This window comes from Pelmatolapia mariae, linkage group LG16_19 (genome assembly GCF_036321145.2).
Source record: "Pelmatolapia mariae isolate MD_Pm_ZW linkage group LG16_19, Pm_UMD_F_2, whole genome shotgun sequence".
NCBI classification, from domain to species: domain Eukaryota; kingdom Metazoa; phylum Chordata; class Actinopteri; order Cichliformes; family Cichlidae; genus Pelmatolapia; species Pelmatolapia mariae.
Genome location: NC_086241.1, coordinates 25,951,348 through 25,978,667, shown reverse-complemented (window position 1 = coordinate 25,978,667; position 27,320 = coordinate 25,951,348). Strand labels below are relative to the sequence as shown.

General features: G+C 40.3%; 1 protein-coding gene across 4 annotated transcripts; it reads left to right on the top strand.

The window, feature by feature from the left end:
• The first annotated feature begins 935 nt into the window (after positions 1-935).
• Positions 936-26,549, top strand: LOC134644248 (protein FAM124A). Of its 4 annotated transcripts, none has more exons than XM_065472051.1 (5): positions 937-1,169; positions 1,559-1,593; positions 5,735-5,768; positions 18,141-18,911; positions 25,110-26,548. In XM_065472051.1, exons 4-5 carry the CDS (start codon positions 18,156-18,158, stop codon positions 25,914-25,916), a joined length of 1,563 nt encoding a protein of 520 aa, XP_065328123.1. In that variant the 5' UTR covers positions 937-1,169; positions 1,559-1,593; positions 5,735-5,768; positions 18,141-18,155; the 3' UTR covers positions 25,917-26,548. The 4 variants fall into 4 exon arrangements, with proteins under 4 accessions (XP_063353167.1, XP_063353166.1, XP_065328123.1 ...); XM_065472050.1 differs by having other exon boundaries at positions 5,735-5,766; positions 18,145-18,911; positions 25,110-26,547; XM_063497097.1 differs by lacking the exon at positions 1,559-1,593 and having other exon boundaries at positions 936-1,169; positions 5,735-5,766; positions 18,145-18,911; positions 25,110-26,549.
• The last annotated feature ends 771 nt before the right edge of the window (positions 26,550-27,320 follow it).

Genomic DNA, 27,320 nt, shown 5'->3' with positions numbered 1-27,320 from the left:
AACTGATCCACTAGTCTTAATAGAAGACACTATGAATTACAATGTAAAAAGATTTTGATTGGCACCAGCTTCATTTTTCAGCTATCATTATTCCAAAAACACTGCCTATACAGTAAAAGCAGACCTGGATAGAAAACACACACAATGGGACACTTTCAGACATGGATCGGTCTACCCAGAACTCAAACCTCAACTTTATTGAAGCAGTGTGAGAGAAAATGACAAGAAAACTGCCTAAGAGAGTTCAGGCAGGGTTGAAAAATAAAGGTGGTCATAGCAAGTTTTGACTTTCAAGCTCATTAGAATTGCACAAACTTTGTTTTTGGCTCATATACTGTATTTTTGTGTATGTTTGCACGTTTTGGTAAATTTCTGCACCTATTTTCCATTTTTTTTCTAGCAAAATATCTGCTAGAAAGCTCAACAGCTCAAACTTTTGCACAGTACTGTATTACTTAGAACATGAAAAATCTATTACCCGTCTCACCTTCATAACATTGTTTTTCAGCTATAATCGAGCATTTTGACCTATTTTCACATAAAACAGAAATGAATGCATATCTGTATTCTGAACACAAAAGTAGTAATAGTATCATATTTGAAACAGTGGCACTAATATGCCCTTTAACAACGATATTGTGGGGATTGTCATAGCTTAACTTACAGTATCATGGAATACCCAAATAATTCTGACTACAAGGCCCTTAATAACCTCGCAGTTCATTATTATTGAAGACATTTATAGGATTGTAAAATATCTATCTAAATAAAATGCATGCAGGCTCCTGACATGTGTAAGAAACAGCAGAAAACTGAAACATGTGAGAACAAAATCCAACCTCCAATCCAAATGTTTGTCTCGTTCGCTTGTAGTCGTCAGATTTCCCACAGCAACTGAAGGCATCCCGTCAGCCCGCCGCTGACGCAGAAAAGTCAGCCTGTTGATCCAACAAGTTTAAACCCCTCTGCTCGTGTGCGGACTCAGACACCGGCGGGGATTTAGAGCGTTTTCTGTTCGTCTGATTCAGTGTGGTCTCTCCAGGCGTTTGAACGCTCAGTTTGTGGCTTTCACTGAAACAATGCAGCTAAATGCTACGCGTCCGAGCCTTTGAGATGGAGAAAGCTCTAACAGAAGATGACTGCGTGGATTCAGGAGCCGAGACTGGAGGGTGAGTGAAGGAGAAATAACAGATGCAGAATATCTCGCTAAATGTTTGGGATTTTGGAATTAGGAAATATTTTAAATTAACCACAGCCAATGTGCATTTTCATTTTCATTTAAGAAGAAGCGAGAAAGCACACATTTTAATTTTATTTTATTTTAAATGTGATTTGGCTTATTAGTCTCGACGACCCTCAGTTAAATTCACAGGCTTATTTATTTTATTTTTTAAATGTTATATATTACACTTGCTACTGAGGCAGGCTAAGCTCGGGACAAGCTGTTTTGGGATGCTAATATTTTTAGCGGAATGTTAAAGTTAAAAAAAAAAAAGATCTAACTCAAAGTTGTTTTGGCAGGAAAGCGTGTTAAGTTAACGCTGTTTACTCTTTGCAGCCATTAAACAAAGATGTGCCTCGTTGTCTCCTGCGGTATGTCACTGATTTGATGTTGTGTTGTTGTGAAGGATTTACTAGTTGTTTTCCGTACGTGTGTGTGTCTCTCTATGTCTCGCAAAATTAAAAGACAGGTTCACTTTCATTTTTTTTGAAGATTTAACACGATAAACGCGATGGTCGTATATGTCTTTAAGGTGTTTGGGATCCATTCTATTAGTTTGTTTTTTGTTGTTGTTGTTTTAAGTAAAGAGTAATATTGGTAGTGAGTTTGTGTGAGAGTGTGTGTGTGTGAGAAGTTTGCCTTCAGGGTTTTTCAGAAAGGCTTTCTGATAGAAGATGAAGTGAGATTTTTTTTTAATCTTATGATAAGTCTACAGAGGCAGCAGGATAAATGCTGGATAAATGGACCAAACACAGGACTTTCACCATGGAGACTGAGGTTAGAGTCCAGCTGTGGCTTGTTTTGTAGATGAAGTTAAAGTGTCGTCAACTTTTCTTTCTTTATTTTCACATTTCAAAGCAGCTTGGTTAAGTCTAGGTAAATATAACTCGTTGTGTTTGAATAAACCGCGTCCCATATGTCAGAAAGCTGTTGTGTCTGAAAACCCTGAAGTCAAACTGACCATGTGCGGGACAAACCAGAAGAATGATTGAGGCATTCATGTACACATGACCATGTCACATGATGTCCTATGCTAAAGGGCTTGTGTTCTTACAGATTAGTCACAGGCAAACTGCACATCTCTGAACTCCCAGATTACACATCAAGGTTTCCTTTTGCCTTTCCATTGTATTAACTTTGCCTATATAGATCCTTATGATCCCTCACGGAGATGTATGGTGGAAGAAAGATTAAAAGCCCGGTATGCAATTAGGTTAATTGTTATTTACTCTATATATTCTTACTACAGGATTTCATTTCAGTCATGGTTTACATAAAATAGTTTATCTGGTAGTGCAAGCACGGTTTTACATTTGATCGTGTAATTGCACACGGTTAAGAAAATACGAGGCCACCATATCAAGCAGTCCAACCTAATTGTTGCCACTACTCGCAGCCTTTAGCCTGTAATCAATGTTTGTGTTGTTAACGGTTAAAAACAAAATGCAGACAAATATCAGAGTTACATTAAAAGTACTTGTATGTGAAGATTAAGTATGTGAAAAGTATCCTTGTTAAATGACAAACTCCAGGCCCGTCCACCTCCACCTGCTCACATCCCCCACCTCTTCTTCCTCAATCCACTTCCTGTTTATCTTTGATCCACTAAATTTAGAACACTTTCACTCCACCAGTCCATTTGAATAAATGAATAAAATAAACAATATTTTGTTGGTCATAAATTCCATCTTAACCCCCTATTAGTGAGTTATAAATATGAGTCGGTCCTGTGTATGACTTTGTCTCTGCCGTGTTCTTATATAACTGCTGTTCTGTCAAACGAGAAAAACAGAATACTTATAATTTTTATTCCTGAACACTAACAAACCTACATGAATATGTGCATCACGGTTGTGTAAATAGACCCCTGCTCTGTGGGAAGTAGGATGATAATGTTATGTTGTTATTGAATACAGACTTTCCATCTACCATCAATCATGTCTGGTTTCTTTTAAGCCGTGATAAAGATCCTTCCTGAATATAACCAGAGCCTGACTTTAGAGGTGATAGGCCGTAAAATGCTCACATGAGTCACCGCTTGGAACAGTCGAACGTTTTCGGTTAGCTTATGCCTTCATCTTCATCCCTTTCTTGCCATCCTAAGTCCCTCTTCATCGCTCCCTCCCTGCATCTGAATCTGTTTCAGCTTTCCATGGGTCAAAGAAGATTTTTTATATATATATATATATATATATATATATATATATATATACACTCAGTTTCAAGCCCACTGGGTCACCCTGCGCTCATACTTTATGCGTATGACTGGGTTGCTGCCTGTCTGCGCTTCACTTTGTGTTTATTGTCTTTGGGTGGGGATGAAGCGAGGCAGCGCGGCCAGACTGGGAACCGCAGGCGGGATGCTAGCCGGCACTGCAGGGGTAGTCCTGCCAAATGCTCACACCCAAAGGAGCCATCAAAATAAACAGACTAGTGTGCAACTGCGCACACTACTACCTCCAACTCTATTTCAAAGAGTCATAAACCTACTTTTTTTCCACTCCTTGTCATTTTTCTTTGTGCACTCAGAGATGAGAGTATGACTTTCACTTTGTCCCCTTTTGCTGCAATTTTCTGCTTATTTCTGTTCTCCCCAATATTTATATTGCCTCTGCAAGCCCATCATCTTTTCTTACCTTTGTGTCCTCACACCTGCTGCTTCCCTCACTCTTACCCATTCCTTTCTCTACACCGCTAATGCCCGTTAGTTAGATTGATAACCTCCTGCTGCAGGAAGTAGACTTGCTCTTCTGCTTCCTGCAGCTCCAGAGACTTTTATTAGTTTAGAGATGGACTCACAGAGTGTGTGTGGAGGAACAGTGTTCTCTGGCTGTCAGAGGACTCCTGTGGGACTAATATCGTCAAGTTGCAATGCATATATGTGAACCTGGAGTTATGCAACCTTTTCACCAAATTATTAATTGCAGGATTTGAGTTAGCTCCTCAGTCAGCCTTGTTGTATGTGGGCAAACACGTCTTGGATGTAATTTCATAAAATGTCATAATTTTACTCTGTCTGGAGATCAGATTAGCTGAAATCTAATTCTCCATCTTTTCTTTGAAGCTTAAGAGCAGATAAATCTTCAAGTGAAGACCCTTTACTTCATCAATTACATTTTCCCAACCATAAATATACCTTTTTTTTTCCTTTCTTGTAATGAACTCTACATAAAGACTGGTGCAACCAAAAACACTGGAGCCTGGGCATGGCTAGCCTCGCATAGCACAAAAATCAGAAGGATTGGAAATGTTTTGGCCTCTCTCCAGGGAGACTGTTTGTCATTTGAACCAATATACAAAGAATCCAGCATTATAAGAAAGCCAAAGTACAGCCATAAAAATGTAACTGTTATACTCATGTGTACATATTAAACAAGATACAGGAGTGAAATAATGAGCTTTGAGGGGTGGGTAGTTTTCCCTTGAATTTAGCCAGGAGAATTTTGCCTCTTTCAAGTCTTTGTGCTAAGTTAGGCTAATCACTTCCTGGCTCTAGCTAGGTATTTCTAGTGCACACGCTGTCAGCAGATTGAAGGGGAAAAACCCAGAAAAACCAAATTATCTCAACTTGGCCATATTTACACATTATTTCCACCAGCCTTGTAGCCACATACTTTATATGCCAGTTCTTGCAGTTATTCATACTTGGTTTGGCTAGGAAACCAAACCAGTATGTTTTTGAAGTTAGTTAAATCAACTGTGTGATTAACATTATTTTTATCTACGTGCTAATACCAGTGATGGCTTCACACTTTCAGTAGTTTTTATGTTTTAAATGTCATAAATTCCCAATATGTCTGATTCAGTAGACGTGAGCATATTTTCCGCAGTAGTTGCTTGTACAGTCATTAGTTTAAGTTGTATGACTTGTAACTTTAATGGTAGAATGTGTTACCAATCTTTTTATCCAATTTTTGGAAGGAACAAAGAAGTTGTTGCTGAACTGATTCTATAATTAAGAGAAACAATATGGTTGTAGTAATGCATGACACATTAAAATCCTACACACACACACACACACGTCCTTTTATTTCCAGCATCATGTCAATCATGTGGATAATAATAGTTATTATTATTAATGTGTGAGTGTGTAAAGAGCATTTTTGATGTTTTTACTGGTTGAGTGGGATTGTTAGCTCCCAGGAAGTTTTATTTAATGTGTTAATTAACTAGGAAAACGCAGTAGTTAGAACTCAAGTAAAATACAAGAGGCTAGGAGCTGTACTGTATCTCAGTAGTGGAAGTAGTACTTGAGCAAATGCCTGCGTTTTTATCCCTTCCGTTAGAAACCACTCTGAAATCTCTGTGTGCATTTTTGCTGACCTTCCAGCTGGACCTCTCCTACTGTTTAGCCAGATGTCAGCACTTCATCTGAAATAGGAGTGTGTCATCCTGTAAATCATGTAGATTGCAATTCATATTGTAATATAAACTTCTGTCTTGTCCTCTCTGTCGACATTTCCTCTGCCTTTTAAAAAAAAAAAAAAATCTGTTTTCTTTTGTCCTCTGCAGGTCTGATTACAGTCCCTTGTCCTCAACAAGCAGTAAGTAAAATTAACAGTGACATGAAGTATTGCTAACACACACACAGCTCAGGCTCAGGTCTTTATCTCCCTAATACACACTGACTAAATAAATCCACTCACAGGCCAGGATTGTGTTTGTGTTTATGTGTTTAGTGGCCTGTAAGATCCACAGCAGATTTTAGGGAAGAGTGTTTGTATAGCAACAACATTGTTTATTACATTTTTCTTTCCTCTGTCCACCTCGGTTTGCATGCTACGCATTACATTTTACACGTTAGTAATGGTTAGCACTCGCAGGGATAAATGAAACATTTGTATTGGTGAGCTAATGAAGCTAAAGCGGAGGGAAAAACATAAAAAGCTTACCTTTAAAGTCCTCCTAAAAAGGTAACTATCACATTCTGTTAGGTAAGTAAACAGATGCATCATCATTATAATCCACACAGCAACAGTCCCATGAGATAAACTATGCAACAATTTTCGATTAAGATAAACAGCAACTGTTTCAGTCAGCTAATAAATTTATTCAAGTGTAGAAATGTTATACGTGTATTTTTTACATCAATATTTGGATCTTGTTTTAGTAGGTTTTATTTTTCATTAATTATGACATCGGCTTATGTTATAAGGCTTAGAAATCCAGTCATAAGTTTCATCCATTCGCTTCCGCTTATCCCTTTCAGGGTCACGGGGGGCGCTGGAGCCTATCCCAGCTGTCGTAGGGTGAGAGGCAGGGTACACCCTGGCAGTGTTGGGAAGGTTACTTTTAAAATGTATTCCACTACAGATTACAGAATACATGCCCCAAAATGTATTTTGTAACGTATTCCGTTACGTTCCTCAATGAGAGTAACGTATTCTGAATACTTTGGATTACTTAATATATTATCATGCTTTTTACAACTACATGAATGTACTATTGCTGTGTGATTTATTACGATTATTGAAGGTCCGCGGCTCCGAACCGTAGTAAAAGGACCTCTGTCTAATACGTCGGGTTCCGTGTCGGGCTCGTAGCCGAAAACTAGCCTTACTTTGTTGTCTGGGTCAAGTTTGCTAGCGAGAGACAGAGAGAGGCGTTGAAAGGCTGCTCCAACGGAACTTATTGTTTCGGAGGAAAACACAAACACGGTGTACAGTCGAGTCTTAATAGCTTACTTACAACTGGGCTCGTCAGGCACTCTTCTTGGCTGCAGTGGTTATTATTATATTTACATGCTTCCAGCTCCCGTTTCTGCTCGATGACAACTCGTACTTTTCCACTCTCCTTTCTCTCCCTCCTCGCGCTCACAGACACATAACGGGTATGGCAGTCCATTCTCCCTGCAGCACGGACTACACTGCCCATGAGGCTACATTCTTTAGGGCTATGTCTGTAGCATTCTGCCTATTAGCTTAGCACAACAACAACAACAAAAAGGCGCTCTCTCACCCAGGAAACAAACAGAGAGAGCACGCGTCACCCTGTAACCATGGCAACCGTAACGCTGCCGCCTGGAACAACAGAACAAACAAAACCCAAACAATCCTGACCCGCGACAATATGAAACAGGAAAATACTGCCGTGTAATCCATTTATTTCAACAAAGTAACTGTATTCTAAATACCACCTTTTTAAACGGTAACTGTAACGGAATACAGTTACTCATATTTTGTATTTTAAATACGTAACGGCGGTACATGTATTCCGTTACTCCCCAACACTGCACCCTGGACAGGTCGCCCGTCTGTCGCAGGGCTAACACACAGACAAAGACAACCATTTACACTCACATTTACTCCCGCATTCACACCTATGGGCAACTTAGAGTTTCCAATTAACCTATCCCCACTTACTGCATGTCTTTGGATGGTGGGAGGAAGCCGGAGTACCCGGGGAGAACATGCAAACTCCACACAGAAAGACCCTGGCCTGATGGTGGAATTGAGCTCAAGACCTTTTTGCTGTGAGGCAGCAGTGCTAACCACCATGCTGCCCCAGTCAAAAGTTTAAGCATACATTTATTTACCTGTACTAGCGTAGTTGGTTTTGTGAACACGCTCTTGCCTGTGTAGTAAAATAAAGGCACATGATTCACATGGTCACTAACCATGTGACAGTCACTTTTCCACAATTTTGGATGTGTGACAATAGTGTTGACATTTTTGGGTTGAGTGAATAAGGCCCAGGTAACCACAGGTTGAGAGGGGTAAAAATACATATTCTCTGACCGGTTAGTGAGTAAGTTGATGGTAATTGGTGGGAAATTGATTGCTTCAGCCTGAATCACGCAGATTTAGAGACCAGTTAGCAATGCACTGGCAACCTTAGGTTGCTAAGGAAAAATGTGTATTCCCTGAGCAGCTGGCAAAAACTTCAGTGTAATTACTTTTGATGCTAAAATCAGGTAAAAAAAAATAAAATAAATAAATCTGGTAATTCTTTGTTTTTACATTCATCAGGTCCCAATCAGCCCAAATATCAAAGAGAAATTAAAAAAGCATGCCATGGAAGAGTTCGGGTCTTAGGAGGTTAATATTCACTACAGTTTGACTAGCAGCTGGCAAGTGTTGTTGCACACTATCGGCAACCACAGCAATCCAATAGTGACCAAAGCAACATTAAAGCGGTTTCTGGTACAGCACAGCTCTTTTTTGATTGATTTCACTAAGCACTGGCCAGTAACCTGTAGAAATCACTTGTTAATCAATAGGGGGACTATAAATTTTTCATTAGCAGCCGGTGGTTGTGTCATATCCAGTATGGTAAACAAATCTGAAGCAATGTGCACATGACATGAGAGAAACATCAGCAAGTAATCTGGATAATAATTTACACATTGTGGGTAAACAATGTTACTGCTTTCCCAAGTCTCACAAATAACAATAAATGGTGTAAAAAAAAAAAAAAGAAGTAATTTTAGATAATAAATAATCAAAATTTGGACAGAATTGTCTTGCATCATTAGGCCGTTTTCCTGTCTCCGGCATTTTTTACACACTGTGGGTGTGTCCATAGTTTTCTTTGAAAGTGGACGTGATTGTGAAGGTCTGTGTTTGCAGAGGCCGTGGCCTGCCCTCAGTCTGGTTGCCAGGTCTCCAGGCTTTTTTACAATGGGAGGATTATATCCAATATTAGCCCATTAATCTGGTCTGCAGGAAGCTGCGTTATCCCACTTGAACCGCACCCGTAAGCCAGGAAGCAGTGAAACACACACAGTGATCCAGCAGAGAGTGTCTGGTTTGGTTTTCCCCTGTTGTTTCCTGTGTCATCGCTGTGTCAGATGAGCCTCTGCCCACCATTGTCATCACTGGAGGTCAGAGCTGGAACAAAATGTGCACTGGGACACTGTCCAAAAACACAAGAACTTTAAATACATACTGCAGGACAGAGTGTGACCACATTCACAAGTCTACTGCTGGACAGGAACTACTACTGAGTGCAAACACCATGCATACATTTACACACTGAAATCCATCCAGAGGACCTTTTTTAAAGTAAAACAATTTGCACCATTTGTCTAAGAAGATATTTGTTTCTGATTGGCTGACAACTGTTCGTTTACTTTGTCTAATAAGACATCATATATATAGTTCTAAAAACAACCTGTTTTGCATCTGTCCAGATTCATCTTTAGCATGGCTCTTAAAATTTTGCATACAGCATCCCTGTAACACTGTAAGAAGTGAGGAAACTGCAATAAAAGCTGATAAGTTGCTTTATATATATCGATATCCATGAAGCCAGATGACACCAATCAATTAATTGAACTGAAGGAATGCCTTAAAAACATAAAGACCTCTAATTTCCTGCTTGTAAACTCAGATAAAACTGAGCTTATTGTACTAAAAATCTTAGAAACATGGTGTCTAACCAGATACTTGCTCTGGATGGCATTACCCAGGCCTCCAGTAAGTCATTTTTGATCAATGTGCAAATTAAACAAATGTGTAGAACCGTTTTCTTGCATTTGCACAATTTCTAAAATCAGGAACATCCTGTCTCAGAGTGTCTACTGATGTATTCGTTTCACAGAGGTGCATGCTGGTTTAGTCTCCTCTTGTCTTTTGCCTCCACAGAAGTGCTTACTTTCTCCTAAGGTGGTCTTAACCCCTAACCTTTGACCTCAGCTCACACTAGCCATAAAGTCCATGGTGATTAAGTCTTTGATGTCACGCTAAACCTCCAACATCAGTATGGCCAAGTATGTTTTTTTTCACAGTAAAACCCCACGTAGGAGAAACTACAAATTCAACTGGCATGGCCTCGAAATGAAAGCTTTTAAAAATATTTAGATTTAAATAAATAAGTTACCAGTTGTGAATGAGAATGAGTCTGTTGGTTGAAGCAAAAGAAATGTGCGTTACATAAAAATAATCTGGTGCAGATTTTAGAAACTGGGGCAACTCTTCAAAGAATTTAGAGAAAAGAAGTAACGGCAGAAGCACCACTGCTGCCACAAGCAGCTGCTTCTTAAAAAGTGGTTTTGGTTTTTTTATCACTGTAGTGTAACGATTCTTCATTTGTCTGGATCCCTGGCAAGAGATTAAAATTTTAGCTTTAAAAACTTTTATCTTTAGTTAAAATTAATCCAAGAATTGATTTTTATAAAGTAAGGTCTTATGAAGCCTGTAAGTCTGTTTATATTCTCTTCAGCCTAGTTAGAATTTAAAAAATTAAGTTTACCATTTAATATCATCTCAGACAGTCTGGAACCTTTCCACTTCTCCCACCCAGCCACGGCCATGCCAGTAATCATGCTTAACTGTAAGCCTTCATAAAATGAAAGGGAGACCTTAATGGTTGTATGCACCAGGCTGCAAACATGGGGACTGACTCACTTCTGGAGTGTGTTCATTTAAGGAACTGCAGTTTTTGGCACTTGCATGCTGGTCTTGTTTCGCTCAACTATAATTACTGAAGTATGTGATTTTATATGGGTTTCTTTCTTTCTTTCTTTCTTTCTTTTTTTTAAATTCAAATTTTACAAATTCATGTTACAAATTCATGTGTAACAGAGTGTGGTGTCTATTCACTGCTTCTTTGCCTTTTATCTGCGCCGTCTTGTGTTCACGCTCAAACACACTGCTCTCTTTTAAAGGGACAGCGGCGAGTATCCTTTTGAACGGCAAACCACTCGTGGTGATGTCAGCCAAAACACTTTCAACACAGTCAGTTTGAATAGCACCTGATGGCCCAAGGACCACCCGTAACAGACCAGCTTGTAACGCACACACACAAGGTTGGGGTGCCTTCTCTCCAGCTGAATGTATGAAATCCATGCGCTGTAAGGCAGCTTGGATTAAGTGTTACCAAATGTGCATCCTCCAGAATGAGAGTTGAACCACGAGGCCAGAACAGCGCTAAATGTGCTGCAGTCGGCTTTTTTGTTAATGGCTTAATTGAAGCAGTTCAGTCTGTCGGCCTTGTTGTGGGCCCTTGTGATAATGAATGGGTGAGTATGTACATGCTGACTGAGTGCACAGTGAAGTAGGACAGTTATTACTGGGTACTAGCAGTCTGTTAAGCCAATGTGAGAGCAAATACCAGTGTATTCATAGTTAGCTTCATTATGTTGCCTCTGATCTAAGATCAAATTACGTTTAAAAAAAAAATTGTCATCTTGCTATAATTTGGGGCTAGTGAAACCAGAAAAAAGCAGTTTCTCATCTTTTGAACTTATTCCCAGATCCTGGAAGAACTGGAAGATTTGAGATGTTTTTCAATGGATCCATGTTGAACTCGGTCCAGAAATTCAAACCTGTGAGGAATTAAAATTGCGTTGACTATATTGAGCTTTTAACATGCTGCTCGAGCTACATAACTAAGATTTAGAAATGCATGTTCACCAGCACCGAAGAGTGTTTTTCAGTGTTTTTATTAGAATCTTGTTGTGTATAAATGGTTAATGGACCGGCTCTTATGTAGTGTTTTTCTGTTGTACTTGAGCATTTGAAGTGCTTTATATAACGCGCCTCATTTGCCCATTCGTTCATATACACTTGGATGAACGAATCAGGAACAACTCAGGGTTCAGTATTTTGCCCAAGGATACTTTGGCATGCAGACTGGAGCATCCAGGGATCAAACCACCGACCTTCAGATTAGTATATGGCCTGCTCTAGAGCAAACAAAAGTTACTGAAAAGTTGCTCGTAACTTTTATACTTTCTAAAATATTAAGCTCTTTAACATTTCAACTCATCATATCTCCTAAACCGTGGACTCCAGAGACATGAGCCTTGTGGCAATATATCTTCAAACACTCCTGACACTCACGGTGAAAGAATTTTTTTGATACCATTTACCGTTTTCCCATGAATTACGTTTGTTTCAGAATAGGAAATCTGTCCTTCTCTCAGATTTCAAACTCTGGAACTGACGCCGTTTTTTCTCTCCTCACATCTATCCCTGGGATGAGTGTTGCTTTGGCTCACTGAGATGAGCAGGCGCCCTGAGAGCGGTGGCACAGGTTCGAATCCTCCTGGCTCGTTCTCCCTCTGCTTTCTTGACACTCTTCAGTGTACCCTTTCAAAAAAAAAAAAATCCATCTTCAGCAGACAGTTCAGCTCCTTCACCTCTTTCTCAGCAGACAGTTCAGCTCCTTCACCTCTTTCTCAGCAGACAGTTCAGCTCCTTCACCTCTTTCTCAGCAGACAGTTCAGCTCCTTCACCTCTTTCTCAGCAGACAGTTCAGCTCCTTCACCTCTTTCTCAGCAGACAGTTCTGTTTTTTCAACTGTTTTCAGCACATGATTTCTGCTATACAGCATTCACCCGCTATTTGTGCAGGAAATGCAAGTTTTTCGAGTTGCCTTTTGTCCCTCGCCTCAGCCGTTCTGCCTCGTTCCACGTCTGTTCAGACAATGAAGGTCACATGATGTCCATGACCCTGGCTGTGTAGTCTTCACTATCTAATCTATCTATCGTCTTAAGTTTGAATCTAACAGCACTTTAAAGCCAGGAATAGTATCTCTACATTTTAGTCTGACTGCTTTTATCTTCTGTGAAACTTGAGGGCTGGCAGCGTTCACATACAGAGCCCTTTGTATATTCCGCTCTGGGAAAGGAAGTCGGCAATTCCCTTTTTTTTTTTTTTTTTTTTTTCCAGGCCCTTTGTTTATGTTGCTCTATAGGAGTTCTATAGCATGTCCTTTTGTATCTTTTAGACAACAAAGTAAACAAGCTTGTTTTCTTTCTTACTGTGTCAACTCATGCAGCTTAATTTAATTACATGAAGAAATGCAGACTTGCCGTTTTCTTTTTCTCCCATGTCACAGTGTGAGATGCAGCTGACGAGCAGAGATCCAAACAGAAGCCTGAGCTCTTATCTCAGAAGACGGCAATATATCACTTTACCTTCGTCTTTGTATGAGAACTGCTTAAGTAATTTAAGGGTGGGGTATTTAGTCTTTGGGGGGTTTTTTTGTTTTGTTTTTTGCCAGAGAGTCTTATGAAACAACTGTATAGCTTTAAGTTAAAGGGGTTCACATTTATGTTCAGCTTGGTTCAGACATGATCAGATAAACCTCGACTCAGCAAACTGCAGACAGAATGAGATGGAAAGGCAGCTGAGTGGAGTGGGCAAGGCCGAAAAAAGTAAATTACTACTTGTTAAATAAAAAAAATAAATAAATAAATTTAAAAAAATAAAATAAAAAATACAGTTATTAATAATAATTATTAGGTTTCACGTAGGTTTAACAACCTCCTGAGTTGGTACCTGGCTTATTGATGTTTTACTATAATTAAAAATGTCCAAATTGTTGTTGGGAAGTGACAGGTAATGATTGATGATGTGAAAATGCAGTACCGAGTAATGAGCACAAAATTGCTTTACCATTATATCCAGTCAAGTAATTGACTGTGTTTTGTTTTGCTTTTCTTAGCTCCTTCCTTTAAGTTAACTTTCTTCTGATTGGCTACTCGATATTCGCCCTCTTTGACGTCACACAGATGGAGAGCTGAAAAATTGTTGCAAAGGAGAGCTTTTAGATTCTGTTTACAAACACAGACCTCCTCATTTAAAATCAGCATCCCCCACTGTGACTGTATGTGTACTCTATAGTTATCAGAAAATGGAAAACGGCACACATTTGAGACTGGAGAGAAAGGATATTTGAATCTAAATGAGAGAACAGCTTCTGTGTGCGAGCAACACTTTGAAATGACAGAAAAAAATAAGTCAAAGATTTATATTAGTGCGAAGACTACATTTATTATGTTTTGGCACCAGTCACTCAAAGTGATGTATGAGATTTGGAACTTGCCCCCCCCCTCCTCTTCCTTTTTTTTTTTTTTTCTTTCTTAGCAGACGACAAAAGGGGCCCACATCTTGAATTTCCAAGTTCAGTTGTTTTGTTTTTACACTGAAGGCCCGGCTAGCTAAAGCTGCGACTGGAGTTCTTCTGCGCACATACACACACACACACACACACATGCACACATCGAGGAGAGGTTGAGTTTTCGCTGCTAATCACTCTCATATGTGGAGGGGCTCGCTGGAAGGCGTGTTGTTTTATCTCACGTCGTCATCTGCGGGTATGGCAGCGAGCATGTGTTCCTGGTTAACACGTATCCACAGAGACAAGGTTAAAGTCTCTGAGAATTGGACAAGAACCGTCCCCTTTATAAATGGGCACTTTTACAGTGGAGTACAAAAGTGTCTGCCCCCTTCCTGATTTCCTTTTTTTTATGTGTGTATTTGTCACACTTAAATGTTTCAGATCATCAAACAAATTTAAATATTAGACAAAGATAACACAAGTAAAAAAAAAAAAAATGCATTTTCTAAATGAATGTGTTTGATATTAATTGGGGGGGAAAAATCCAAACCTACCCTGTGTGAAAAAGCGATTGCCCCCTAAACCTAATAACTGGTTAGGGTCACCCTTAGCAGTTTTACAGCGCTACAGAGGAATTTTGGCCCTCTCATCTTTGCAGAATTGTTGTAATTCAGCCACATTGGAGGGCTGAATTAAGGTCATGCCACAGCATCTCAATCTGATTCAGGTCAGGGCTTTGACTAGGCCACTCAAAAGTCTTCTATTTGTTTTTCTTGGTGGACTTGCTTGTGTTTTGGATCATTGTCCTGCTGCAGAACCCAAGTGCGCTTCACAAGAACAAGAACAGATGGCCAGATATTCTCCTTCTGGATGTTTTGGTAGACAGCAGAACTCATGGTTCCATTTACCACAGCAAGTCTTCCAGGTCCCAAGGCACAAAACAGCCCCTGACCATCACACTACCACCTCCATATTTTACCGTTGGTATGATGTTCCTTTTGTGAAATGCTGTGTTACTTTTACACCGGACGTAATGGGACACAGACCTTCCAAAAAGTTCAACTTTTGTCTCGTCACGCCACAGAATATTTTCCCAAAAGTCTTGGGGATCATCAAGATGTTTTTTGGAAAAACTGACATGAGCATTCAAGGAGAAAACCACTGGTCAACAGTAGTTTTCTCCTTGAACTCTCCCATGGATCATGCCATGATGTGTTCCCTTTTTTTTTTTTTTTTTTTTTTTTTCTTTTTTTTTTAAACATCTTTTAGCCTTTCTTTACTTTGTCAAACAAGTTCTATTTAATGATTTCTTGATTCAACACCTCTGCCAATAATTAGGCCTAAGTGTATTTAATGAAACTGAACTCTGCTTTAAAAAAAAAAAAAAAGGTTAATCACAGTTAATTCACAATTTAACAAGAGGAGCAATTACTTTTTCACACAGGACCAAGTAGGTTTGGGCAACGTTTCTCTCCTAATCAATGAAGCCATCATTTAAAAACTGCATTTTGCATTTAATTGCGTTATCTTTGTCTAACATAAAAAAGTCTGACAAATATGCACAACACATGGAAATCAAGAAGGGAGGAAAACACTTTTTCACACCACTTTATCCTGTGTGTATGCTGAGGATGGGTATGCACATGCATGAGTTGTATGTAGTCAACCGAGTCAGTTAGCTTGAAGACTCAAGTGGATTAAAAGCTTAGAGACACACTTCTCCAGAGCTTTACTCACAAACGTCTTACATTCCCTTCACAGGATTGGGGAGACTTAATCTCTGATTTATTCTCTTGTTTTCCAGCTCCACATTAACCCTTATTGCCAAGAAAAGTATCACTTTGTACAAGGTATTGGAATTGTATATTTTAGAAAGGTGGGCCAAAACACTGCAGCTCATACAGCTCGTCTATGAGCTTGCCAGATTATCTTTCCGCTGCATTTAACGCAGAGACATCTGTGAATCTAACACATTTTGATTTTTGAACTTAAACAGTGGACAAAAAACCCATAAACGGCTTCTTATTCAGTAATTTTCTAATTGATCTAATCTGTCTCCCTTGAACAAGTCAGTATGTAGACATCTTGACCTTTCAGTGGATTTTTGCAAGCATGTAGCTAGTAACTTTATGCACTGGTACAAGAAACACAACACAGAGAGAGACTAGTATTGCATTCTCTGCTTGGATGTCGGAGTATATTGCCTCCTGCATGCTCTGTCCAGCTTCCTTACCTAAACCACATGCAGTATTTCCATTAGTGAGCACACGGCCGGGGCGTGCTGTTTCCTGCTGCGTGCTACAAAAGAAAGGAAAACTGTGGAAAATATCCCAACTTGATTCCCCCAAAAGTTGTCATGTGTAAAAATGGCAGAAGAAAGAGTGTGGGGGTGGGGAATGGGGGAAAAAAAAAAAAGAAGACAAGCAAGAAAAAAAGCAAGAAACTGAGATTTTTATTTATTTTTATTTTTATTTTTAAATTAGAAAGGAATGGTTATGATGATGGATTTTTTTAGGTCTTTTTTAGGTTCTTTTACTGTTTTTGTTTGTTTTCTAATGAGGCAGAAATAAGATGGTTAGGGCAAAGGTCTCTGACTCATGAAAACTGATCCCAGGAGAGCTGTGTGCAGCAGGAGTGTGAAGACGTCAAGCTGTCTGTGTGTCGGTACAATGTGCTGTGCAGTAAATACCCTTAAAGAGCCCTATCATCCACTTGTTTGGTGTCTTGATGCCAGCTACATGTTAACAGTGATTGTAAGGGGATCAGGGTGACGTTAATGACAGCAGTGCCGTCTCTCTTTGTGTAGGCACATAGATGTGTGTTACAGGATGTCAGTGCGCCGACATCCCGCTTAAACCTGCTGTGGAACATTCTTGATCCGGATGTCATTACCGCTGTAGACAAACTGAGCCATTTAGGGCTACTCTGTGTCACAGTTGAAGCTTCATTGCATTTTATTAAAACTAAATTTGATTTCACATCTGCTTATAGATCCTCGGTGTTTACATGCAACAAAACTAATCACAGCCTGGACCAACATTAGTTTTGTGGTGGAACATCACCGACACGAGCCTCAGATCGTGTATAAAATAAATTAACTGTACCAAAATGTATACTTCCCACCACATCTTGCTTTTACTGGACCTTTTAATATTTAATAGCTACATTCATAGCACCTCTACACCTATTATTTAGGTCTGTTTCATTGTAACCACAGAGTGACATTTTGAAAATGTCACTTCTTTGGTCAAGTTGAAACTGTCCTTTTACAAAGGCCGGTGGGACTCGAGAGACAAAACCCATCCCTGTTTAGCCTCTCGGTTTCATGGAGGGATTTTGGCAACGGTGAAACAGTATGTTGTGCCAGGGAAAGTAGCCTGTGTGTCCTTTCCCAAAGCACAAACAAAATGGGACAAGTCCCATGAGAACTCGGATTAAGGACTGTAGCAAAACAAAGAGTGAGTGTACATGGAGATAACAGGCAGCCGTGTGAGTTTCTACATGTAACACGCAAGAAAGAAAAGACGGATTGACGTAAATGTGTCGGCAGCGTAGGAAAAGTGGATTTGCAGCACCTGCATCACGGTGCCGAGCTTTTCCATGTCGGGGGTTCAGGGAGAGGCTACACCTGAATGCATTGCTCCCGCTGCGGTCTGGAACATTCCTCTGGGCTTCAGTAATGACTCCTAATGGCGCTAATGAGCCTCCACAGAGGAGCCCTGCTCCACATGAGTCTGGTAGAAAGGAGGGAGGGAGAGAGGGGGAGAAAAGGTAAACATCAGAATTGTAAGAAAGATGGAGTTGGATGTGGACGAGTGAAATGGAGAGCTGAGATCTAGAGATCTGTGGGAATGGGGAAGGCGAGTGAGAAAATATGGGAAAACTTTGAACAAAGAAGTAAACAAAGAAAAGAGTGAATGTGTCAGGAAAAAATATTCCCAGTCTCCAAGGGAATTGCTTAGCAGAAGGATGGATAGATGTCGACAGTTTGGACAACAGATTCATATTATTTAAGAATTCACATTGTTTTAACCTTCTTATTTCTATATAAAGTTCAAAAATACCAATTTTATCTAATTTTCTTCCTGTCCTCCCTGTTTCTTCTACTTTTTCTTCCATGTGTGCTGGTGGAGGTGACTTATCCATGGGTGAGCTCCAGGATCCCTTCCTTGTCAGCATCCACCTCATTGCTGACCCCGGCGAGGGCAAGTTCCTGCAGCATGCTGCCGACGCCGTGCTGGCGTGGGTTCACCCTGAACTGCAGCTCTTCAGGGTCTCAGAGCGAGCCTCCGTCTCTCAGCGACCTCGGGCAAAGCGGCATCAAAATGGAAGCCCAGCTTCAGCCTGCCAGCCAGCCCTGGCAGTCATCCTGTTCCTCCAGGAGGCCTACGGCGGTGATGAGCACATACTGATGCTGCATCGCGCTCTGCAACGGCCGCCCTGGCACTACCACCATACTGAAAAAGTCAGCAATGGCCGGCGGATGCTACCGTTGACCCCATGCAGTCAGGACTTTTTCACTCTGTCTCCCGGCACGCCGCTCTGGGCCGTGCGGCAGGTCCATTATGGGAAGGAAATCGTGCGTTTCACAGTCTATTGCCGCCATGAAAACTATGTTGATATGGTGCGGCTGTACAAGCTGCTGCTTCAGCGGAGGGTTGCACAAAAGAAGGATGACTTTTGCTTCTTTGTGGTGTACTCCAACCCTGATATGGAGATCCAGCTGTCCTTTAAGAGACTCCCACGAGGCCACAGTCCCCTGGTGTTGGACTCTGCAGTAATGGAGGTGAGGGTCCGGGACGTCGGAGTGCTGGTGCCCCTGCTGCCACACCCTTGCAGTCCAATCAGTGAGGTGCGCTGGCAAACGGAGGACTACGATGGAAATAAGATCCTACTGCAGGTAGGCGTTTTTCATTCTGTTTTTTTTTTTTTTAAATATATATATATATGTATGTGCCTTAAAATTTCCTGCCCACATCAGCCTAAATACACATTTGGCTATCTCATTAACTACCACGTTATTTAGCATAGTCACAGTTGCTGCACATCTGCAAACCACTTGGCTACCCACCTTCACTTCGCTCTTTTGTGCTGTATGGGTGTTAATAAATGTTACATCGATCTCTTAATGATGCCTGCTGTGGTCTTTGCTGGGGGTCTTGCAGCTGCTGAGTCAGTCTCCACTAAATATGCATCTGGGATGGTGGGGAGGTATCACAATGGAGGCATGGTGACAAATACAAAATCCTGCAAATGGAAACTTCTTAATCTTCTTTTGAATATAGTGGCCCTCACCGAACTGTAACTTTAACATAGGAAAAGTACAGCTCAACACAATTGCATGGTGTGATTTATTTTTAAAGAGTGTGTTATGTTTTTATACCTGCAGATACACCAAAACCTACACGAGTAATTTCAGTTTAATCTGATGAAATGAGGCAAGTTTATAATTAGTTGTTGGAACCAGCTGGTCTCATGTAAAAGGATTTATGTTGTTGCTCAACTCCTGAAACACGATGCTGAGGAGCGATTCACAAGTCTTTCCTTTGTGTACGACTGTATGCTATTAAAAGAGTAAAAAAAAAAAGAAAGATGAAAAACACACTGAAAATGGGCTTGGGCGTGCAGCGGTGTTTGGAATCTGTGTTTAATTGTGTAAAAGAGAAGCAGACAAGAGTGGCAGTTTTATAGGTGGAAGAAAAAGAAGAGCAGTTCAGACTGATTCTCAATCCAGAAATAACAAGATCATACAGCAGACAAAGAAGGATTCAGTTATTTTATTGTAGGTCCTTAATTTAATTCCTCCATCTTTCCATATTGAAAGGTGCTAGAAAAGCCCGTGTGGGTTTGAATATAAACACCCACATAAAGACTGACATGAATCAAGCGGCCCTTGTTGGAAGGGTATCACCTATCGGGGGATATGTGCCCAGGCGGTCAGAGATAAGTAGTGTTGAAAGTTCAAGCCGATTAAGCTTCAGTCCATTACTGGGATTGGAACGGCACAGAGAGAAACAATAAGCTAATAAATCATGACAATGGGCCATATGCATGATGCTTAGCTGCCACCTGGAATCAAGTCACATGGACCTCCACATTGTAGCGTTTACTTTATATTTAAATAGTTTTACATCTGAATCTGAGACCATCTATAAATGAACCTATAACAGACTAGCCTGTCTTTGCATAAAGACTACAATACATTAAATATATTAAATGTAGGCAAGTGAAACAGAGGCACAGTGATATGAAAGGAATAAATGATCTCCCAAAACATCAACTACATTCTGTAAAAATACTCTTTGTACAGATAAGCAGAGAGGGAGTGTTTTTATTCAAAAAACGTTGTGCACAGTGTATGTATATTTTGTCAGGCTGGGATAATGGCAACACCCAGCTCCGAATAAGAAAACACAAGCCTCTTGGGAACCTGGAACTACAGATGCAGCTGTAATGTTTCAGTATATAATAAATACTCTGATGTGTTAGAGGAATAGTGAAAATCTGTCAAACTTATTTCTGTCTATTTTTGTTATCTTTCATTGACTCTCTAATAAAAATCACCACATGCATCTAGTGCTGTGTAAAAGTCTCAAGCCACCCCTCAGTTCTTTATATTTTGCTGGGAAAATTGGAAATATGTGCAACGATTTACTGAAATGTGTAAACAAATATGGAAATGCAGTATACAAGGCAACAACAGTTTGTACATGTACACTATTACTCCGGGCTTCTTGAAGGACATTCAAAGCTCTTGTTTGGAATTTGGCTGCTTTTTGTTCCGTCCTCTGTCAAGATGATCCCGCACTGCTTCAGAAATGTTGAAGTCTGAACTCTATGGAGGTCAATCCATGACTGAGAGTATTCCATTCAGTGTTTTTCTAACCAGGTATGCATTTGCTGCATTGACAGTGTGTTTGGGATCACTGCCATGGTGAAAAATGAAGCCACGGATGGCTGTAGATACTCACCTCTCTTCTGATCTCCACCATATATACTGATGACAGGATGAACCAAAGTTTAAAAATTAAGATTCCTCACTCCATCAGACCAGTTACCCCAGATTTTTTTTTCCCCCAGTCCAGTTCTTGTGTAATTTGACATACCTCAGCTTTTACTCCCCATTTCCCTTCCTTAACTTCTTGACAGCTACACATTTCTGATGAGGCTTCAGTGAAGAGATTTTTTTTTTCCCTGTTTTAATAAGCACAGGACTTTCAGATACTGTTTATCTACTGTAGATAATGTTTTGGCCTCCCGATTCTGCAAAACAAAATGTTTTTGAAAGTTTACTCAAAATCATTTGTTTCAAAATTTTTTAATTTTTGTGTTTTTATCTTTGGTGTTTTTCATAGGTTGAACTACAGAAATGGGAACAAATTATGTTTTTGTGACGGGCTGCTTGGTAACAAAGGGCCTAAAGATACTATTTAAAACGGCTTCTTTGTTAAGGTGTCTGTTATGCATGGATACAACACTGGTTCATCACTTGAGTTAAGTGCCTTTTTTTATACTTAGATGATTCATAGGTCAGTGTTGAGTGGGTTATCAACCAAAAAAAAAACCTTCCTCTGAAAATGGTCAGGTACAAGGCTACAATGGCTCATCAGAAGCAAAATGAAGCAAAATTTAAGACTTTGCACAGCACTGTATTCATTTCTCTCTTTATTTTTATCCATATGATGCAGTATATGTTTGTTGCTTTCATTGAGAGACAGTAGCATCCTGTTTTTTAGAATTTTCAGCATCAATTTGTTACTAAATTACAAATTCTTATAATATTTTTTAATGCATTAACAACCTGCTTTGGATGACTATTGACTGGACACTTCAAAGCACAAAGTGGTCCATAGGAGATGCTTTTCCATATTCATATGAAGTTAATATGAGTTTTTATTAAAGGAACAAATTCTCCAGCTCATTAAATGTTTCTGTTGATCAACTGGAGTTTTTATAACCATGCCAGCTTCAAAAATGCTCCAGCTTTCCAGTAAAATTAGTCTCCAGGATGCTGCAAGTCTGGAAAAGAAATCTTCCTTTCTTATAATCGGATTCTATTTTCTTGATGGTCTGAGGAACAGGAACATAAAATGGTTCCCTATTTGATCATCTAGAGCGTCGTCTCAGTAACGCAGTTTTGAAAACCACAGTCACACTGCCACACATAAGCAAAAGCTCATCATGTGAAGAGTTTTGTTTATAAACATAAATACAGTCCAAATGTGTTGCTTTCCACAGCATTGTTGAGGATTAGTGTCCCGTTGTCGTGGTTTTGCCTTCCTGAGGTCATATATCCGGCTGACCTGGCTTATCCCAGATAACTAAAGCTTACAAGAGTTAGGGTCTGATAATCACCATGTCAACAGCCTCATTACCCAGCGTCCTGCTGTGGCTCCTCACTGGCATTTTGTCCTCACAGAAAACTGAAGTCGTGCTGTCATGTATTAATAGTAGGCAGAGGATTGAAACTTTCACCCACACGTGGACAGAAAATAGTTTTAGTAAATAACGAGTGTGTGCAGCTGATCTGCAGACTGAGACTCGTTTGGCATGAGCCACAAACGAAGAATGAACAACTGCTGTGAGATCTACTTTAAAAAAAAAAAAAAATTACTTCTTAGAGCCTCACATCTATCTGTCAAATGTCTAAGCAATGAGAGAATCACAACAAATGACTAAAGGCCAAACAATGAAGCTAATGTTACATTTTTATCCAATGTCCGGATGAAAAAAGGAAATTGTGGAAGCTTTGGGGTTAATATGAACCTAGTGGACACAAAGTGAGTGTAGGTTATTGTGTTTCTATGTCACTTTTTGTGCTACAGTGCAGTCTAAACTCTTTTACTGTCAGCATTCACTGATGGTACCTAGTTAAGTTCGATAGATTACGCTGACAGAGAATGTAGCTGGTCCTCCACCTTGATCTCAGTTGGTGCTTTAGTGAAGGAATAAATGGGCATCATGCAAGGAAAAGGTGACGCCACTGCTTGAGAGCAGAAGCAGACCAAGAAAAACAAAGAGAAGAAGAGTAAGGAAAAGATAAACAGGATGAAGTGGACTGAGAGCAGAGAGCAGGATGGAGACAAAGGAGAGAGATGGTTTATAAAAGAGTCAACTTTGAGACACTGAGCAGGGAGAGAAGAAAACACAGGGGGCTTTGTTACACTTTTTATACACACACGCACCCACACACACATACGCACCTTTAGTCTTGTGAGGACCCTCTTTGCCATAAACCAATCTCAAAACCCTGGATTACAGCTTTTTGTCTCATAAAGACTTTCAAAATAAAACCCTTCCTCAGTTCAAAGAGTAATTTTACTAAACTGAGTTGCATCAGTAAAACTCCAGAATGTTACAGCTAATAAAATATGTAGTTTTTAGTGTTGGATAACATTTACAGTTCTCTCCAGTTTACAGGAACCAGCCCTGCAAGCAGCATGTCACTGTTGTGAAGTATGTGTGTTACTTCCAAACATTACAGTTTCAGAGGTACAAATACAGACGCTCATGCTATGTAACTGTAATTTTTGTTTTATTATCTCAAGAAATGCTGCCTGCATGCTTTGAACTGAGCAGTATTTTTGCATTATAATTATGCTGCAGTAACATATTGTCTGAAACTACCATCCAAATGACATCAAGGCTCATTTTTCTATCTTCTGTTGTCCAGTTTTGCTGAGCTTCTCTGAACTATAGCCTCAGTTCCCTGTTGTTTGCTGACAGGAGTGTCATTCAGTCGGTTCCTCTGCTCATCAGCAGCTTCAAGGTTTGATGTAATGTGCATTCAGAGATGCTCCTCTCCCTACCTTGGTCATAACAAGTGGTTATTTGAGTTGCTGTTGCCTGCCTATCAGCACGAAGCAGTCTTGTCATTCTCCTCTGACCTCTGGCATCAACGAGACATGATCCATATCACTGGATATTTTCCATTTTTCTGACCATCTGTGTAAACCCTAGATGTGTTTTTGTGGGGGAAATCTCAAATCACCAGTTTCCAAAATACTTGGACTTGCCTGTTCAATCACTCAAATCACCAAATCATCCACATTCTGATGGCCTGTTTAAACTTCAGCAGGTTGCCTTCACTGTGTCTACATGCCTGAATGCATTGAGTTGCTGCCATGTACCCAATAATAAAGTGACTGGTGAGTGTATATTTGCTGTACTGGATTCAACCTATCATTATCAGACAGAGTATTTATAGATGTTAGAAATAGAGACTTAGTGATTTCTTGAACAGACTGTAGATTGTTGTGAGGAAGCTGTAAATCACTTTGAACTTCTTCATATTTATTGTTCAACATATGGAAATGTGCAGATTCCCCTCAGTCCCTGTGCTGCTTCAGAAAATTGTCTCGGGGCTGCTGTGTGGAAAGTTATTGCTTCTGTCTGTATTGTCTTGTTGGAAAGTCGGATGACGGAGCTGACAAGAGAACAGAAACATGGAGAAACTATCAGCAGAGAGGGAAGAACAGAGCTGTGGATTTCAATATATACAGAGGAGGAAATCATAGACGAGAACCTGCTGCTGCAGCTGCCTTACATGTTTAAGACAACAGCATTCACTGTATGTCAGAACAGGGGAGTGTTGCTTCATGTGTTTCCTGCTTCTCATAATTTCCTTTTTGGATTTGTAATATTTCATCGATTTGTCTGAACAGCGCACTCTGATTTTAAGATGCTTTACATCCTGAATGGATATATGTACACATAGGGGGTTCTTCTGTGAATCACATCAACAGCTGGAGAAGTCATCAGCATTCAAAGAGGCCAGGGTGAGAACAGGGGGTGTGGGGTGTGTTTGGAGACCCCGGGTTCCCTTGTACTTCTTCCTCCTTCACTTTGCTGCTTGTATGTTGTGTGAGGAGTGTCCTGTTGAATGGAAGCCCTGTACAGAGGGAGGTTAATGGTCTTGAACCCACAGATCCCATGTGAACAAATGGAGCATACAGACGGTCTGCTATCAGAATAGGCAGGTTAAAGGAAACCGTTTATAAGCTACAATTGTTTTGCCCTACCACCTATCCCACATGGTGATATGACTCTTGACCCCAAATTGCTATATTTTCACTGCTTCTCTTTCCCTCCTATTCAGGTCCAGGGTGCATACTGCAAACACAGACATGATCCCTGCTACAGATCATGCACGGTCACTGAATCAGCCTCGGCTCCGTCCACCTTCACCCGCAGCGCCACCTCTCACAGGAACCGCCGTTACCATCAACGGATGCCACCTCGTCCCAAAGTCCACCCGACCTCCCACTACTCCATGCCTCTGGCATGTGAGGAGCCAGACGAGCAGGAGCAGTGGCCAGACCAACAACATCCTGACAGCTGGAGGTCCCATTGGACGGGCAATTGGTCCGGATCCCTCTTCTCTCTACCCAACATGGGCTCAGCCAGCTCCCGCTCTGCCTGTTCCTCTCCGGGTCCTTGTCCCAGCCCCAATTACAGAAGCCACTCCCTTCACCGGAGTTCTTCGCTCATCCCGCCCTTCCGCCTTAATGTGGACGCTCTGATCGGGGCAGAGGAGACGGATGTAGACACGGGGAACAAGGTAAATCCAGGTAGCCACGTGGACCTCACAGTTGTGTCTGCGTACGTCAAATCGAGCCTCCCACAGACTCCTCGGCCATTATCGGCCCCACCAGAAGACATCGGACCCCGCCTCTCTCCCGTCACCCAAGAGGGCACCTACAAATCGGCCACTCTGGGCCGGACTCCAAACAGCTTCTCCATCAAAAGCTCTCAGTCTGCCTTGCAGTTGTCGTGTCCCCAAAGCACCAGTGCAAACACACTGTCCTCAGCTTCAGTAAACGAGTCAGACAGCTGCAGCATAATTAGTGTGCCAGTTGAAGAGAAAGACATGACAGAAGAGGAAGAACAAGAATTCTACATCTGATCTTTTGCTAAAGGCTCAGAGGACTCAACTCTGGTCAGTAATATCAAACCTTAGTGCTGAGACAATCATGTAAGCTCTACTCTGCCTCCTGGTGTTTGATAGTAAAACAACAACAGCAAACTGAAGCAAAGCACAAAGTTTGTTCTGAAATATTTGTGAATGCTGCATTTTTTTTTTTTTTTTTTTGCATGTGTATATATAAACTGTAAATGCTACTTCATATGTACTTTCACGCATTTAATGGAGAAGTTGCAAATCTGTGTACAGAAACATTCAATAAAATTGCAAATTGTTTGTCCCCTTTCAAATGTGCTGCTTAACACTCCATTAAACGTAGGGTAGGTGTCACGTTTTCTACATCACTGATCATAACCAATTAGATTTGTTGTGTAGGCCTAACCAAATGGCAACATTAAAAACTAACATGATATAAGGGGAAAAAAAGGCTACTGCCACTAATGCGTTCACCTGAGAGTTTAGCATTTCAGTCCTGTGTGAAGTCAGACCCTTTTGGCCTGGATGCCTCGTCTGATGGGTTTAAAATTGGAAGACTGTGCATCTTCAAATATTAAGCTGCCAAATGCATAGAAAAAGTTCTTTAAGGTAACCATAAACTGCCGTGCAGGTAGTAGGTTGGTCACCAGTGCTCTTCTAAAAAAAAAAAAAAAAAAAAAAAAGTTTTCTGAAATCAGCGGCCTGCCACTGTCCAAAATAAGACTGACACACTAACAGTACTGAAAAGTACATGGATCTGCAAACTTGTTGGGTATTTCAAAGTTGGTGGATAAAATATGTACAGCTATCACAGAGAAAGCACAGTACAGTCATGTGGTCTTAACTGGTCAAAGAAATGTAGCCATAAATTAATTTAAGCATGAGAGGGAAAGCAATCCTTCCGGTTAAGAGAAATGCTTTAAATTCCTTCCACATTTTAAGATACACAGACTGGGGATGTGTTTATTTTTAATTTGTACTTAAGATCCCATTCATTCTTTTTTCATATAGCCTGTAATTTAGTGGTTAAAAACCTTAAATTAACCTTAATTCAAACATGAGGAGTAATGGTAAATGTAAATGTGGTCAGATGTGTGGTAAGTATATTAAAAAAATATGCACAAGATCATTTGCATGTTAAAAAGAAGCCAGATGGTGAAAATAAAAGACATTTTGTGTAAATATAAAAAGTGCAAGAGGTACAGAAAGCTGCACCACAGAGTAGGATATAAGATTCAGGAACAATAACACACACATGATTCTCCTGCAAGTTTCTTTCTGTTCAAAGGGAGTGTTTTATCTAAACCTGGCACTAAAAGTAAGGAAATTATTTCTTGTAGTGATGCTTCTTGGCAATAAATCTTACACTGTTGGAAAGCCTGTTTATTTCCCCTTAAATGGTGCCACATT